Genomic DNA, 15,638 nt, shown 5'->3' with positions numbered 1-15,638 from the left:
AGCTCTACACTGGGCCTTGGATCACCTGAACAAAATTGGGCTGCTCGTCACTGATTATAGCTCAGCACTTAACAGCACCATGCATTCAGTATTAATCAACGAACTACAGCCGGGCCTCTGCACCTCCCTTTGCAACTGGATACCTGACTTCCCTCTGAGAGACCACAGACAGCGTGGATCGGAAATAATCTCTCCAGCTTGCTGACAATCAATACTGGGCCATATCAATGACACATGCTCAGTCCACTTCCCTACTCTCTCTACACTCATGACCATGTGGCTAGGCACAGCCCAAATGCCATCGATAAATTTGCTGACGACACAAATATTGCTGGCTAAGTTTCCGATTGTGACAAGGAGGCGTACAGGAGGGAGATAGATCAGGTGGTTGAGTGGCATCACAACACCACAACCTTGTACTCAATATCAGTAAGACCAAAGAACTGAATGTGAATTTCAGGAAGGGGAAGTCAAGGTCGCACACACACCTGTTTTCATTGAGGGATCAGCAGTGGAAAGGAAGAGCAGTTTCAATTTCCTGGATGTCAACATCTCTGAAGATCTACCATGGGCCCAACAAACTGATAAAGAAAGCATGACAGCAGCTGTATTTCACAAGGAGCTTGAGACATGGTATATCACCAAAAAACTTGTGCAAATTGTTACAGATGTAACGTGGAGAGCATTCTAACTGGTTGCACCAACATATGGTAGGGCACAGGATTAGAAAAAGCTGCAGAAAGTTGCAAACACAGCCAGCTCCATCACGGGCATTAGTCCCCCCCAGCACCCTCAAGAGGAAATGCCTCAAAAAGGTGGCATCATTAAAGACCCCCATCACCCCGGTCACACCCTCTTCTCATTGCTGCCATCAAGGATCATGAAGACATAAACTCATCATTTTAGGAACAACTCCTTCCCTTCATCCATCACATTTCTGAATGGACAATGAATCTATGTATGCTATCTCACAATTATTCTGATCTTGAAAATTGAACCAGTTTCCCCTGCTTTGTACTTCAAGCATACAGAAGACTCTATACACCAGTCAAAATCCATCTGTAAATTGGAAGTTGAATTGCGATAATCTGACCAGCACCATTTTAAAAGCTTGCTATCTTTAAGTTGAACTACTATTGTAATATCAAACCTAGGCTCCATGCATCATGAGGTTATACTCCACTATGATTTGCTGATCTTTAATAGCAGAATCTCTAAACAAAAATAGAACAGAAACTATAGAGACAGGTTAAAACACAGGCGTGTTTAACTAATTATAAATAGTTTAGGGAGGGCTGTGGCGTTATGCTAAGCAATACACAAGTACTTCCAATAAGATTGCTCAGCTTATTTCTGATAGCTATATAAAGAATAGGAATTATGCCAGTCCCCTCTAATGTTCCATGGTACACTCAGCTCCTAAACTTGGGTTGCTCCCACCACCAGTAAAAGCCTTCACCTGTTTTTACGTGTTCTCTCCAAACATGAGCAAAGTTGCAAAGGACAAACGCTGCTTTATGTTTTCTCTTGCAGTCTGAACGGTATTTAACAAGGTGGCTCATGTTTTCCTTCAAGTCTACAGACACCCGGCATGTGGTGGGACAATAGCTACTCTAATTAGTGGTAAAATACAGCAAAGCAGAAGTTGTCTGAGTGTCTGTGTGTGTGTGGGTGTGTGGCATTGGGGAAGTGGGAAGCAGCAGGAAATTGGGCAAAGAATGGAAAAAATACAAATAAAATATACAAGGGCTGCTCAATATTAGGGTCAGAATCAGGATTATTATCACCAACATGTGTTGAGAAATTTATTAACTTAGCAGCAGCAGTTTAATGCAAAAAAAAATATAGAAAAAAATAAATCATTACAGTATACATATATTGAATAGATTAAAAATCGTGCAAAAAACAGAGATAATATACAAACCCCATTTCCAGAAAAGTTAGGATATTTTCCAAAATGCAATAAAAACAAAAATCTGTGATATGTTAGATTCACGTGAACCCTTATTTAACTGACAAAAGTACAAAGAAAAGATTTTCAATAGTTTTACTGACCAACTCAATTGTATTTTGTAAATATACACAAATTTAGAATTTGATGGCTGCAACAGATTTTTGTTTTTATTGCATTTTGGAAAATATCCCAACTTTTCTGGAAATGGGATTTATATATTAAAAAAGTGAGGGAGTGTTCAACATCCATTTAGGAATTGGATGGCAAAGGGGGAAGAAATTGTTCCTGAATCACTGAGTGTGTGCCTTTGGACTTCTGTAACTCCTACCATGGTAACAGTGAGAAAAGGGCATGCCCTGGGAGCTGGAGGTCCTTAATAATGAACGCTGCCTTTTTGAGTCACCACTCCTTGAAGATGCCCTGGGTACTTTGTAGGCTAGTACCCAAGATGGAGCCGACTAAATTTATAACCCTCTGTAGCTTCTTTCTGTCTCGTGCAGTAGTGACCACATACCAAACAGTGATGCAAACTGTCAGAATGCTCTCCATGGTACATCTATAGAAGTTTTTGAGTGTTTTTGTTGACATACCAAATCTCATCAAAATCCTCATGAAGTATAGTCACTGTCTTGCTTTTCTTTATAACTGTACAGATATGTTGGGACCAGGTTAGATCCTCAGAGATCTTGCCACCCAGGAACTTGAAATTGCTCACTCTCTCCACTTCTGATCTCTCTACGAGGATGGTATGTGTTCCCTCATCTTACCCTTCCTAAGTCCACAATCAGCTCTTTCGTCTTACTGACGCTCAGTGCCAGGCAGCGTTGCTTCACTTCCAGATAAACTGAACGCAGTCTATGCCCACTTAGAAAGGAGAAAACAACTACAACTGTGAAGATCCCTGCTGCACCCAATGAAAGCTTTATTCAATTCCTTAAGAACCCTGATTCCCATTAATAAACTAACCATTTACCTTCTCTCAACCTGTAAAACTCCTCTGGATGCCCAGTCTTCAGCATTACACTGGATTTACTGTAAATACTGTACTTCCCAAGATCTTGAACAAAAGACATTTCTTAGTTCTCATTTCTTGCCATAGTTTCAGCAGAAAGTTTTTTGGATCCCTAACAACAGCCTCAAGTCATTTGCAGTTACTCTCTCAATTTCTGATATCCTGAAATTTTGACAAGCATTCAAAAGAAAAACCAGTTCAAAATTTTCATTCTTAAACAGATAATCACATTTAAATGTTTAACTGGAGCATCCAAAAAGACAACTGTTGCGGCAGACATCAAGGGACAGCACTGTCATATTGCTTAACTCCTGGCAGCTAATAATTGTGAGACAACAATGGAATACAAACATATTGCACCCTTCACCTTCAGAATGCAAAAACTTCGAAAGTTTACAACAAATGAGTCGACAAAAAAGTTGCTGATCTCATGAGGGAGTTGATAAACCTCAAAGAAAATGTCCAGAACTAAGGGTGCCAATTAATAGAGTTTTACTTATCAGCTTACTTACAGTAATTGCTAAGCTTGACTCAGGAACATAATTGTAAATGATATAGAGATAAACATTAGTTCTGAAAGGAATTTCAACCCATTATTTTTTGGTGTATTAAACAGGAATTGTCAACTCTTTACAGCTTTCAAAACTCAAAATATCTCTCCAAATCTAGGGTGGTTCTAATTTGCAGAAATCTTTATTCATCTGTTGTGAGCTTGTAATTATGCAAGAATTGTAGTGCAGCATTCAAACAAAAAAAAATCAATATTGTCATTTTTGATCCTGGCACACACAGGTAATCAAGACAGCAAGTGTAACAGTATCATTAAGGTTTAACACCCCAAGTTCAGGAGAATAGTGCTTTCATCAAGATGTCAACTCATACTTTAGAAATTGAAACATAAATGACAAAAGATAGTAGCCAAAGTTGATTTCAAAGTGAAAATGGGATACATCAAACGTGATGCGGTACAGTTGTACTCTGCCCTAAGAATTCCTCTGAGCCATCAAATGTTTTACTTAAAGAACGGGTAGCCTGTCAATGATCATTTCTCCTTTTAGATTCCTCCAACTGAACCTTCTATATCATTAAGTTTAACAACTTGTGCAAATGAAGTCTTTCCACTAACCCCACTGCCCCATTAATGCTGCTCTGCTCTCACGTCTTACTGATCTGAACTAAGGGATTTCTTTTCCAAATCTCCCCACTAACGTTCGGAAGTGTTGTTCAAACCTGCTTCTATGATTCTATGACCAAGTGTTTGTTCACCAGTTCTTACCCAATAACAATGCTGCAAAACACTTTTGTGTTTTTATCCCCCCATGTAAAGGCACCACATGAATGAATGTAAATTGCGTAGCTGTTGCAATAGATGTGTAGCTAGGAAAGGTTGAAGCTGCATTGACAAGAAAAGCTATTAAGAGCAATGCTTGTCTCTCAGATGTTATTAGAGTCATTCACATATTCCTTCTGCCACTCCCAAAATAATATTTATCCTAAAAGACTAAACTAAACCTTTTTTTAAAATATATTTAATTAAATTTTTAAGAGAATTGTATACAATGAATAGAATAATAGAGTAATGAAAATTAATATTAGCCCTCCCCCTCCCCTTAACCCTTCCCCCCTTACATCCCCGTCAAGAAAAAGGAAAAGGAAAGAAGGAAGGATTGCCAGGATATCGGAGGATCCCCACATGCTCCATGGAGTTCAAAATAACTTTAGTATATATCTTTATTTTTTTCCCCCAAATAACTAATAATTTTATCTTCAAAGGACCTATATATCTAATCCTATCTTTTGTAGATAGGGGTGCCAAATTTTCAAAAATATATCATATTCATTTCTTAAATTATAAGTAATTTTTTCAAGTGGAATGCAGCTATATATTTCATTATTCCAACGGTCCATAATTAAGTATGAATCTGATTTCCAAGTAACAACTAAACCTTGCTGTGGTAGTAAATCTAACTCACTCATTAATATCAAGCTTAGTGCAAAACAGGAACTACCTAATTACCCTTCCTCTCCTTGCCACATTCTAACAATAATTTTTGTAAGACCTCTGATTTCTCTTTTCATTATCTTGATTTCTGACTGATCTAGTCAGGTCCTAGCATCATATTCATTCAATCTATTGTAACCACTTGATTCAATACTTCCCTTTAGTTCATCTCAATTGTTTCAGATCTCATCTTTTGAAACAAAAACTTAAACCTATCCCATTTTGTGACTATTAGAAATGATGAGAACAGTTCAATTAGGCTGCACACTCACTCAGTGTCACCTATCCCAATATACTTTACTGGAATCCAATGCTTTGTGAAAACACATCTTAATATTTGACAGATATAAGACAGGGAGCAGATGCTGGAAACCTGGATCAATGTACAAAATGCTGGAGGAACTCAGCAAGTCAAGCAGCATTAATGGAGGAAAATGCCCGACATGCTGAGTTTCTCCAGCATTCTGTGTGTGTTGATTTTGATCCTTCACCGCTGTGTCACTGAAATTCAAAACTCTACTGGCCACTGAGAAACAAGTTTTGGCTATCAATCCAAAGATCAACTCCTTATTGTGAGCTTTGACTCACTGCTATAAAATTCCCAGCCATTTCAAACGCCCTTCCAATTACTATCAAGCCCCTGAAAAATATTAATGGTATCACTCCTCAGAGTTCAAAACTCAACCTCGTCTTACAGTATAATACTATCCAAATGGTGACTATTCATTGCACACCCTTCTAATGTAAGTCTTTGCTTCCTCAGTTAAGATGATTGAAAGTATACAAAATATTCAGTAGTCCACTACAGTGGTTCTTAACCCTTTCCTGCTTGTGACCCACTTGTAACTTTCATTTATCTCTGTGGTCCCCACCTTCCACGGTCTCTAATAGTTGCCAAAGTTTTTTTTGGTCAATATTTATGCTTCAACAGGTTATAGGAATAATTATGTTAAATATAATGTTACAGATGTATATGAAAAATAAAACAAGGGCTGACTAGGATACTATTTAATTTATATGAGTATACACACACATATATATATGTTATATACATACACATTTTTTTCTTCTAAGCAACCAACCATCTTTTGGCGGTATGTAAAACCAACCAAAGGATTTTTTTGATATGATCAGTCTTTCTCAGAGGCCCTCTAAATGACAACATTATTAACCTTGCTTCATCACACAATTGCAGAGCTAAAATAGTATAAAGCATTAAGTTCCTTGCTATAAAGATCAATAAATGGTCTTGGATTCACCCAAAGATTCTTCCAACAAAGTTTAATTTTTATGCAAATTTGGTCCTCCCATTTATTTAAAATATTATGAGGATTTTATTATTCTTACTACACCTTTAAGTTGCAAAATTACATTCTTCCTAATAGAAAAGCTGTTAAGTCTTTTTTTTATCTACATGCACCGACCACTATTTTTAGGAACAATCCCTTTTAATTTTCCAGGCCAAGATCCTTTCTAACCCATTGTTTGTCAGGCTCTCGTCCAACCCCTCAATTGTTCCTCTTCCAAAATAGAAAACCTTGGAATATTTTGTAGCTAAATTGCTTGTGACCCAGCTAACAGAAGTGTTGTGCAGTCAACATAACAGAGGCCTTAATGGATCTCTTTAATATCTCTTTGAAGCAGTCTACTGTCCCTGCAGGTTTCAAGCTACCATCACCAAACTGGTGCCCAAGAGAGTGACAGTAACTGGTCTCAACGAATACCACCCAGTGGCACTGACTTCAACAATAGTGAAGTGCTTTGAGGTAGCTGGTAATAGATTATATGAAATTCCACCTTCCACCTACACTGAACACTTTCCAGTCTGCCTATCGCTCAAACTGCTCCACTGATGATGCCACAGCTATGGCCCTGCACTCCGTGCTGTCCCACCTAGAAAATTATGCTTCATATGCTAGGATGTTGTTCATCAACTTTAACTCCGTATTTAACATGATCACCCCTCACAGGCTGGTGGGTAAATTGTCCTCATTGAGGCTCAACATCTCAATGTTTAAAACGATATTGCCTCCTGATGGAAAGACCCCAATCAGCTCAAGTTGGCAGCAACACCTCAATCTCCAGCACAGTGTGTACTGGTGACCCTAGGGCTGTGTGATCAGCCTGGTGTTGCTCACACTGCTGACTCAAAAATGCACTGTCAGATCCAGCACAAAACCACATTATCCAGTTTGCTGATGACACAACAGTAGTTGGACTCATCTACAATGAGTTGACAAGGGGAAGGTAGAGAGGACTGTCAAATGGTGTGAGAACAACAATGATTCTCGTCATGGACAAGACAAGAGATGTTGGTGGACTTCAGGTCGACCGTTTTCCATTGCATGTCAATGGCTCTGCCATGGAGAGAGTGAAGAGCACAAAGTTCATTGCTGTGCACATAACGGACGATCCAACCTACGGACCCACGCGTTAGTCAAGGCACACAGCAGCATCTAAGCTTTGAGGAGATTGAGGTGTGCAAGCCTTCCTGCGCCCTTTCTAATGGCTTCCTACAGAAGCACAATCCAAATGTCCAGTCTGGCCGCAAGGCATCATAAAGGATAGTAAACCACCACTGAGAGGATCATCAGGGTCTCCTTCTCCCTCTATCTGTGACGGCTACCGGAAGCGCTGTAGACAAAGTCCCCAAACGTTATTGAGAATCCCTACCAGTCAGCTCTCAATCTCTGACCCACTACCATCAGCGAGGAGGTACAGAAACATTCAAGACTTGGAACTGCCAGACTAGGTAATAGCTTCTTCCTTCAGGCTGTGAGACTAATGAATACCCTGCCACCACTGAGGTCTTGTCACTAGGGCAATGACTTGTTTATTGCACTGTTTACCTGTGCTGTGCACTACAAGCATTTTGATTATTTTATTAACTTATTTACGATAATATTTCTTTTATATGCTTTGTGTGGTATATGTTTTGTGGCTGCACCATGGTCCAAAGAACATTGTTTCATTCGGTTATATACATGTACATTCAGATGACAATAAACGTGAACTTGAAGTAAATTTTGTAACTACAACTACAGTTCTCAAGCTATCAGATCAAACCTGTTTACTTCTACCAGTGCTATTAATTTATTACTTTAATGAGAAAGTTCCCTTTGAGTTATTTATTCACATCATTAATATTTTATGATTTTCATGGTCCTAAAGCTCTCAACAATTTTTAATTGGGGTCTAACCTCTATGTATTTAGGAAGTAATTTTCTTCCTTGTAACAGAATTATTCCATACTTTCACCTACATACATTCCTCTTGTGACCCTTCAGTCAGCAGCCACCCCTCTCATAGTTACATAGTTTTATACCCTACTTTGTTGTGCTCACATTTAATTCATCTGTTCTCCTGCTATTATAGTACTCCTGCTATTATGAGAGGAAAGTGCATGTTGAGGAAACCTTCATTTATTCCTCATAGTTTTATTTGTTTTTATTGAGATAAAGCGCAGAATAGGCCCTTCAAGCCATGCCATCCAGCAATTTCCCAATTTAATCCTAGCCTAGTCATGGGACAATTTACAAAGACCAATTAATCTACCAACTGGTAGATCTTTGGACTGTAGGAGCACCTGCAGGAAATCCATTCAGTCACCGGGACAACGTACAAACTTCTTGCAGGCAGTAACGGGAATTGAACCTACGTCGTCTGTACTGTAAAGCACTATGCTGGCCACTATGCTACAGTATCACATAGTAACTGAGGATGACAAAAATCTCTCCAAATGATAACTGCTAAGCCAACATTTCCAATCTAATTTCAGTCTTTCCCTTCCATCTCTTTTTTACCTAACTCATTATCCATTCATTAATAACTTTGTTCTATTTTAATCCTAATTCCTCGCTGTAGAGTGCATTCCCAAAACTGCTATTCCAACGCTTGTTTCTCCAAAACACTTTGTATGATGATTACCTTTCATTCATTACAATTGGCTCCATGAATTATAAATTTACTCATGAAAGGAAATAAGGCATCATGCATCAGAAATGGAAAATCCTATAAAATGTAGGAGATATTGTCCATACCAACTACTGATCACATTTACACGGAGCACTCTCGCAGAAAAGCAGTAGGAACTTCAGGGACCCCCACCACCCAGGTCAAGCTCTCTTCTTGCTGTTGCCATCAGAAAGCTGGTACGGGACTCACACCACCAGATTCAGGGACAGTTATTACCCCCCAACCATTAAGTTCATAAACTAAAGGGGATAACTTCACTCAACTTCATTAACCCCATCACTGAAATGTTCTAACAACCTATGGACTCACTTTCAAGGACTCTTCATCTCATGTTATTTATTGCATACTTATTTATTATTATTAGTCCATTCTTTTTGTATTTGTACAGTTTGTTGTCCTTTGGTCTTTCAATAATTGTATAATGGTTATTATTCTATTATGGATTTATTGAGTATGCCCAGAAGAAAATGAATCCTAGGTTTGTATATGGTAAGAAATACTGTATGAACTTTAATAATAAATTTACTTTGAACTTTATTTGGTAGTAGCAATTCTCATTTGAAATTTGAGGCTTGATGTAATTTATTTGTATTATAACAGAGGTTCAAAGTTCAAAGTAAAATTTATTATCCAAGTACATACATGTCAGAACATACAACCCTGATATTCTTTTTCTCAGGGCATGGCTTTCAGTTGTGCAGAATGCAAGATAAGCTACATTCAAATGATATTTTAAAAATTGTGTGACAAAATAACTTATTTCTATAAAACAGGTTCTATGTATTAAACTTAATAAGAACAGGCGAATGTGCCAAGTATATCCAGGAACACTACAAAATGCTAAATAGAACTTATATTTGATAGATTTAACAGATAATTAAATCTTGATGGCAATTGTCAATAGCAACAATCATGGCAGAAAAGAGTTGGAAACCTTAACTACATAACCTGATATCTTCTCAGCATCAAATGTAGAAATAAATTACAATGCATTCTAAATGGGTTTTCCACGCGAGATCTAGAATTACAGGAGCTCTTCTTACCAGATTCTCCTGGTTCCTGGCAGCAACCTTTTGTTCATCTTCATGACCTGCATGGCGCTTCTCACTCCAGTCAGATTCATCCTGGCTAACATTCCTCATGTATTTCACCTCTTCAACTGTTCTAATCCTGAACTCCTCTGTAAAATGGTAACAGCAAAATTAGTCAGGAAAATCAATAATGGATTCAAGCCCGTCAGTGAATTATCAAAAGAGCAGGAATTATTTTCCTGAATGACTAAAGGAAATAAACACAGAAACTGCTAGCAACCAATTCAGTTCTACAGTGAAAACATCGGAATACGCAGTTCAATTAAAGGCCTGCTACTGATTTCCATGTTTCAGAATCAACACCAACAAAACTGACCTTGATTTTACATGTTAATATTGCTGTAAATGGACCACAGTGAGAGACGCAGGTTAGGTTACAGCATGCCTGACCCCACATTCTTCAAGAAGATGATATAATATTTTTACGGTTGTCCATGCTCACTGCAGCTGCAACTGCACAGCTTCAGCTGATGGATGTTGCTATAAGTGTCTGAGCAGCAAGGTCATTGTACTGAACTCTTTGGCTGAAGGATGGGATATTTGATTAAAATATGATCATGGATAGAAACTTCTGGGAAAATACAGGTGCAGTACAACTTAGATTGAGTAAGATCTTCTGAAAGAGATGTCATGTAGTCTAACACTTAGTATTGGCAACTCCTAACTCCAGGGATCTGGATCCATCATGAAATCTGATGCCGTGGAATTTTCCACATCTTTATTGTCACTTAGAGAGTTTCCCTTGGGTGCTTCTGTTTTCTCCCGCACCCCAAAACGGCCACTAAATTATTGCTCATTTTCCTGGATAACTATTAGAAGGGGAGTTCACGAGCATGTGACAGAGAATCGGTTACAAGGCACCAAGAGTGCAACATGACTGATGGGACTGCACCGTTGAGTGCTGGCATGGATCAGGTGGTTTCTTTCTGTGAGCTAGTAAATGAGAAAGAGAACTGGACATGAAGTTAGAGGGAGAAATCCTCATGTCCTGGCCAAAGATCAATACAACAAGACTGACATGCTGGGATGAATGTGCTCTTTGCTTCTAATGACAGTGGGACTGCTGTGCATGTCCATAACCCTGGACAAATTTAGCACATTCTATCTTGCGCTTAAAGGTCAAGATAAGATGCAGAGGCAAAATACAACTGTTGCCTTCAAGTTCATATTCTGCACAATAAAAACAGCTAATACTTTTGCATCAAATATTTATTTTCTGCCTTCAGACAGATTAAAGTAATGCATGTTTGAAGTGGTGCATGGGATATGTCAATCTAGAAGTTGTTGCAGCAGATCACAAGTTGAATTGCTACAAATAAATTCACCCCACTTTTGGGACTGACTGGTGCAAATGAACTCATGAGAATATCAAAAATACTCTGAGATTTTTAGCACCTTATGATCACCAAGTTGCCAACTGAAATAAACCTTCCACTAAATAGTAAACCAGCTTCAGCTTTCTCGTTAAGCACTGTGTAGTACACAGCAGTAACTCCTGTAAGATATTATAAAGAAGCTGTGCCCTCAGTGATAAATTAAACTGATTTGAAGATTAGTGAATATGTTGTCTTTCGGTGATATGTTAACTGGATTAACATTACTAATGCACTTCATCCACTTTAGATTAGTGTTAGATCAGAGTTTTCACTAAATAAACTTAATTGATTAAAAATACAAGAACACCCAGTAAAGTACAAACTCCATGGAGCAATAACCTGGACAACAATTCTTTTCAAAAATGTTGTGTCATCAGAATATTTTTCATTTATGACAGACCACTTGAAGCTGGACACAAACAACTTCTGACTACTTGCAACACAGAAATTAACTTTTATTGAATATAATGCGTTTAATTGCACAATGGTGCTGATGCTTTGCAATAGTTCAACTAAGCTAAGAATGCTTTGTTGACGATTTCACTTGTACTCAGTGTCCGAGGCTCTCGCTTTAGTGTCCAACAACAATCGGCCAGCAATGATGGACTCCAGTTGCCCTGATAGTATTTCTCCATCACCACAATGTCCTGGTGAAACCTTTCACCATGCTTGTCACAAACATTACCAAGGTTTGCAGGGAAAAGTCTAAATGGTAATACATAAAATTACTCTAGTACCGTGCAAAAGTCTTAGGCACCCTAGTTGTACATATATTTGAATATTTTTGCACAGCACTATAAATTTTTAAAATTGCACTATTTGCTTCTGACTTTTCTGTCTGAGAACACAGTAAAACTTAATGTCTCCACTTCTACTGCACCACCAATTGTAACAGGTTTAAGAAAAGCAGACAACTCAGCAGGTCAGGCAACATCCGTGGAAACGAGCATTAAACTTTTCGGGCCGAGACCCTTCATCAGGAATGAACAGGGAGGGGGGCAGGGGCCCTATAAAGCAGGTGGGGGGAGGGTTGGAAGGAGAAAGCTGACAGGTGCCAGGTGAAAAACCAGTAAGGGGGAAGATCAAGGGGTGGGGCAGGGGAAGCAGGGAGGGGATAGGCAGGAAAGGTGAAGAAGGAATGTAAGGGGAAAGCACTATGGGTAGTAGAAGGAGGCAGAATCATGAGAGAGGTGATAGGCAGCTGGAGGAGGAGGCAGAGTGGGATGGGGGAAGGGAGAGGGAGGGAATTACCGGAAGTTGGAGAATTCAATGTTTCTCGGCCCGAAACGCTGACTGCTCATTTCCACGGATGCTGCCCGACCTGATGAGTTCCTCCAGCTTGTTTGTACGTGTTGCTTTGACCCCAGCATCTGCAGTGTACTTTGCGTTTAAGAAAAGCTGAAATGTTCTTCCTTCAATTATATCATTGCAGTTCATCTTTTTTCCACTCACAGCTACCGAGTGAATATTATTGGTTCTTCATTGATCAAAAAGCTATTAATTTGAAGGGCAGTCTTCCTGATGACCTTAAAAGGTATGATGCATTTTCTGACTCCCTGTACATCGCTTCTAAACCAACAATAGCTCCTGGCATCCTGAAATTTCCAAAAAACAAATTTCATAAACTTACTCATGGATGTCTTTTGTAAAAAGCAAACATTGACAAAAGCTGTGATCTTATTCCTGTAATTTGAAAAACAATTTCAAATCACCTCTCAAGAAAGAACTTTCTACAGGGGCACAACTGAGAGCATCCTGTCTGGTTGCATCACTGTCTGGTATGGAAATAGTACCTCCCTCAACCACAGAACTCTGCAGAGAGTGGTGCGGACAGCCCAGCACATCCACAGATGTGAACTTCCCACTATTCCAGACATTTACAAAGAACAGGTGAGTAAAAAGTGCCTAAAGGATCATGGGGGACCCGAGTCATCCCAACCACAAACTCTTCCAGCTGCTACCATCTGGGAACGGTACCGTAGCATTAAAGCCAGGACCAACGGGCTCCAGGCCAGTTTCTTCCACCAGTCCATCAGACTGATTAATTCACGCTGACACAATTGTATTTCTATGTTATACTGACTGTCCTGTTGTACATACTATTTATTATAAATTACTATAAATTTACTATACATTTAGATGGAGACATAACGTAAAGATATTTCCTCCTTGTGTATATTAAGGATTTAAGTAATAAAGTCAATTCAAATACAGAATACACAGGAACATTTGATTTTTATTTTAGAAATTGCCAATGTCTCCTTTCTTTAGCTTCTGTCAGAAACTGGACTAGGCTTGAAAAAGACTTTTCTGAATTACACTCAAACATCACAGTTCTTGCCTGCAAAACAAAAGCTAATAGGAGTGAGGAGTCAGTTTAAAAAATATAAATCCCATTAAGATACAATTGTCAGATTTATTTACAGAGAAAGGCAAGTAGCACACAAGCAGAGCAGTAATAGGTAAACTAAAAGCTTGACCTAAAAAAAACATGTTGCTAACAGTTTACTGATCCATTTGAATCTGAGATAAAAATCAGTAATTCCACCAATTATCTGAAACTTCAATAATCCATTTAAAAACTCTGTATCAATGTCCCACTCACCTTATTCTCTGCTACATCTTTATAACAGCAATCTGAAACTCATCCCAAAGCTGCACACTTTCACCATAGTTCTGCATTATCAGTTTTATGCACTTCTGCCTCAAAATTGCAACATTTGTTGTTTTACTATGCTGTAAAAAGTATAGACGTCTACTTATTTGTCAAAAATTCCATGTTTTAACACCCTCTGCAGAAAGATCTTCGCTGCAGACCACTCTTACATCAAAAACAAAACAGGGAAACTTGATTCAAATTGCGACGCCTTTTCTCCTTCACAATAGAGGACGCGGTGAACAGCAGAATTTTTGCAGTGCTTCGTTTTTAGATCTTCCATAGGGGAAGTATTTGAATATGAGCTTACAGCTCACCTCCCAGCACAAGTGACATTTGCAAAAGTTCAACTATCAGAATGCTGTCATGTTATAGGTACCTATTTTCAAATTTATAGATTTTAAGCATTGCACCCATGAGATTAACAACCTGTAAAAAAGTTGAAAACAGATCTAGTGCTTTCCTGGTGTATACGACGAATGAACTCTTCTTGGGCTCCCAACTGGGTATAGGTATCGATTTTGACCAATGATTTGATGACAGACTCTGCCATCTTCATCAGGATGATGCATAGGCATGTCTAGTCTGGTGGTATTTATACTTCATTAAAAAGTTGTTTGTTCATCAACCAAAAACGCAGAAATCGCTGGAGGAACTCAGCAGGTCAGATAGCATCTACGGAAATGAATAAACAGTTGACACAAGGAAGGACTGGAAGGGGGAAGATGCCGGAATAAAAAGGTGTGAGGTAAAAAAATGAGGCTAGCTGAAAAGGGGTATGTGAAGCCAGATGGATGGGAAAGGTCAAGAGTGGAGAAGAAAGAATCTGATAGGGAAGGTTAGGATAGGATAAAGGCAAGGAGGAGGAGGAGCCAGGGAGAGGGAGAGGAAAATAAACGATTCATCAACCATCTGACTTTTAAAGTGCACTTAACTTTTTGTTTTCAGTTCTGCTTACATCTCTGATTTTAGACCACTTTTTAAGATTATATTAAAACAAGTTACAAGTTGTATACACCATGTTTATGCAGCACCTACTTGAAAAATCAGTATTTATGACATACACCCTCATAAATGATTGTTTTACATTTTTCAGGTAGAACTGATGAACTGATGGATGTCTCAGGCTCAAAAGGGTTAATTTACTTTAGGTGTGTAAAATGTGTTGGAACTTCCATTAGTTCTTTCGCAATGGCAGAGACTGCTGCATCCCTCAAAGCTTAACAGTTATGTGACCTTTAGAATGCATTATGGAGAAAACTTGTTTCATCGAGCTGATCCCTGAATACTGACTATGTGCTATTTGCTCCATCAACAAATCTCAAAAAATGGAGCGTGACCTCCAAACATAATCCAAAATTACAACCCACATTACCTGAACACAAGCCATTCCTTTCCACGTATACTAATTGCATTGGTCTCCTGCAAAATACTGTTTTACTAAAGAAGGCCTTAATCACCCACGCCTAAATACAGGATTAAAACCTGCAATTTGGCTCTTCTAGGCCTCTTTACACTGCAGCATTAGAGCTGCTTCAGATGATTTATACTTTGCAGTAATTTTGAGCTGGT

The 15,638-nt window shown here is 38.7% G+C and overlaps 1 protein-coding gene across 2 annotated transcripts in view; it reads right to left on the bottom strand.

The window, feature by feature from the left end:
* The window catches only part of LOC132402167 (uncharacterized protein C1orf21-like), a 199,529-nt gene that overhangs the window by 77,315 nt on the left and 106,576 nt on the right, over window positions 1-15,638 (bottom strand). For both annotated transcript variants that reach the window (XM_059984845.1, XM_059984846.1), the window contains exon 4: window positions 9,987-10,123. In XM_059984845.1, coding sequence (XP_059840828.1) covers window positions 9,987-10,123 — 137 coding nt within the window. The remainder of the gene's footprint in view (window positions 1-9,986; window positions 10,124-15,638) is intronic.

The sequence above is a fragment of the Hypanus sabinus genome, chromosome 11, assembly GCF_030144855.1.
Source record: "Hypanus sabinus isolate sHypSab1 chromosome 11, sHypSab1.hap1, whole genome shotgun sequence".
Lineage (NCBI taxonomy): Eukaryota > Metazoa > Chordata > Chondrichthyes > Myliobatiformes > Dasyatidae > Hypanus > Hypanus sabinus.
This window is presented reverse-complemented; position numbering and strand designations above follow the sequence as displayed.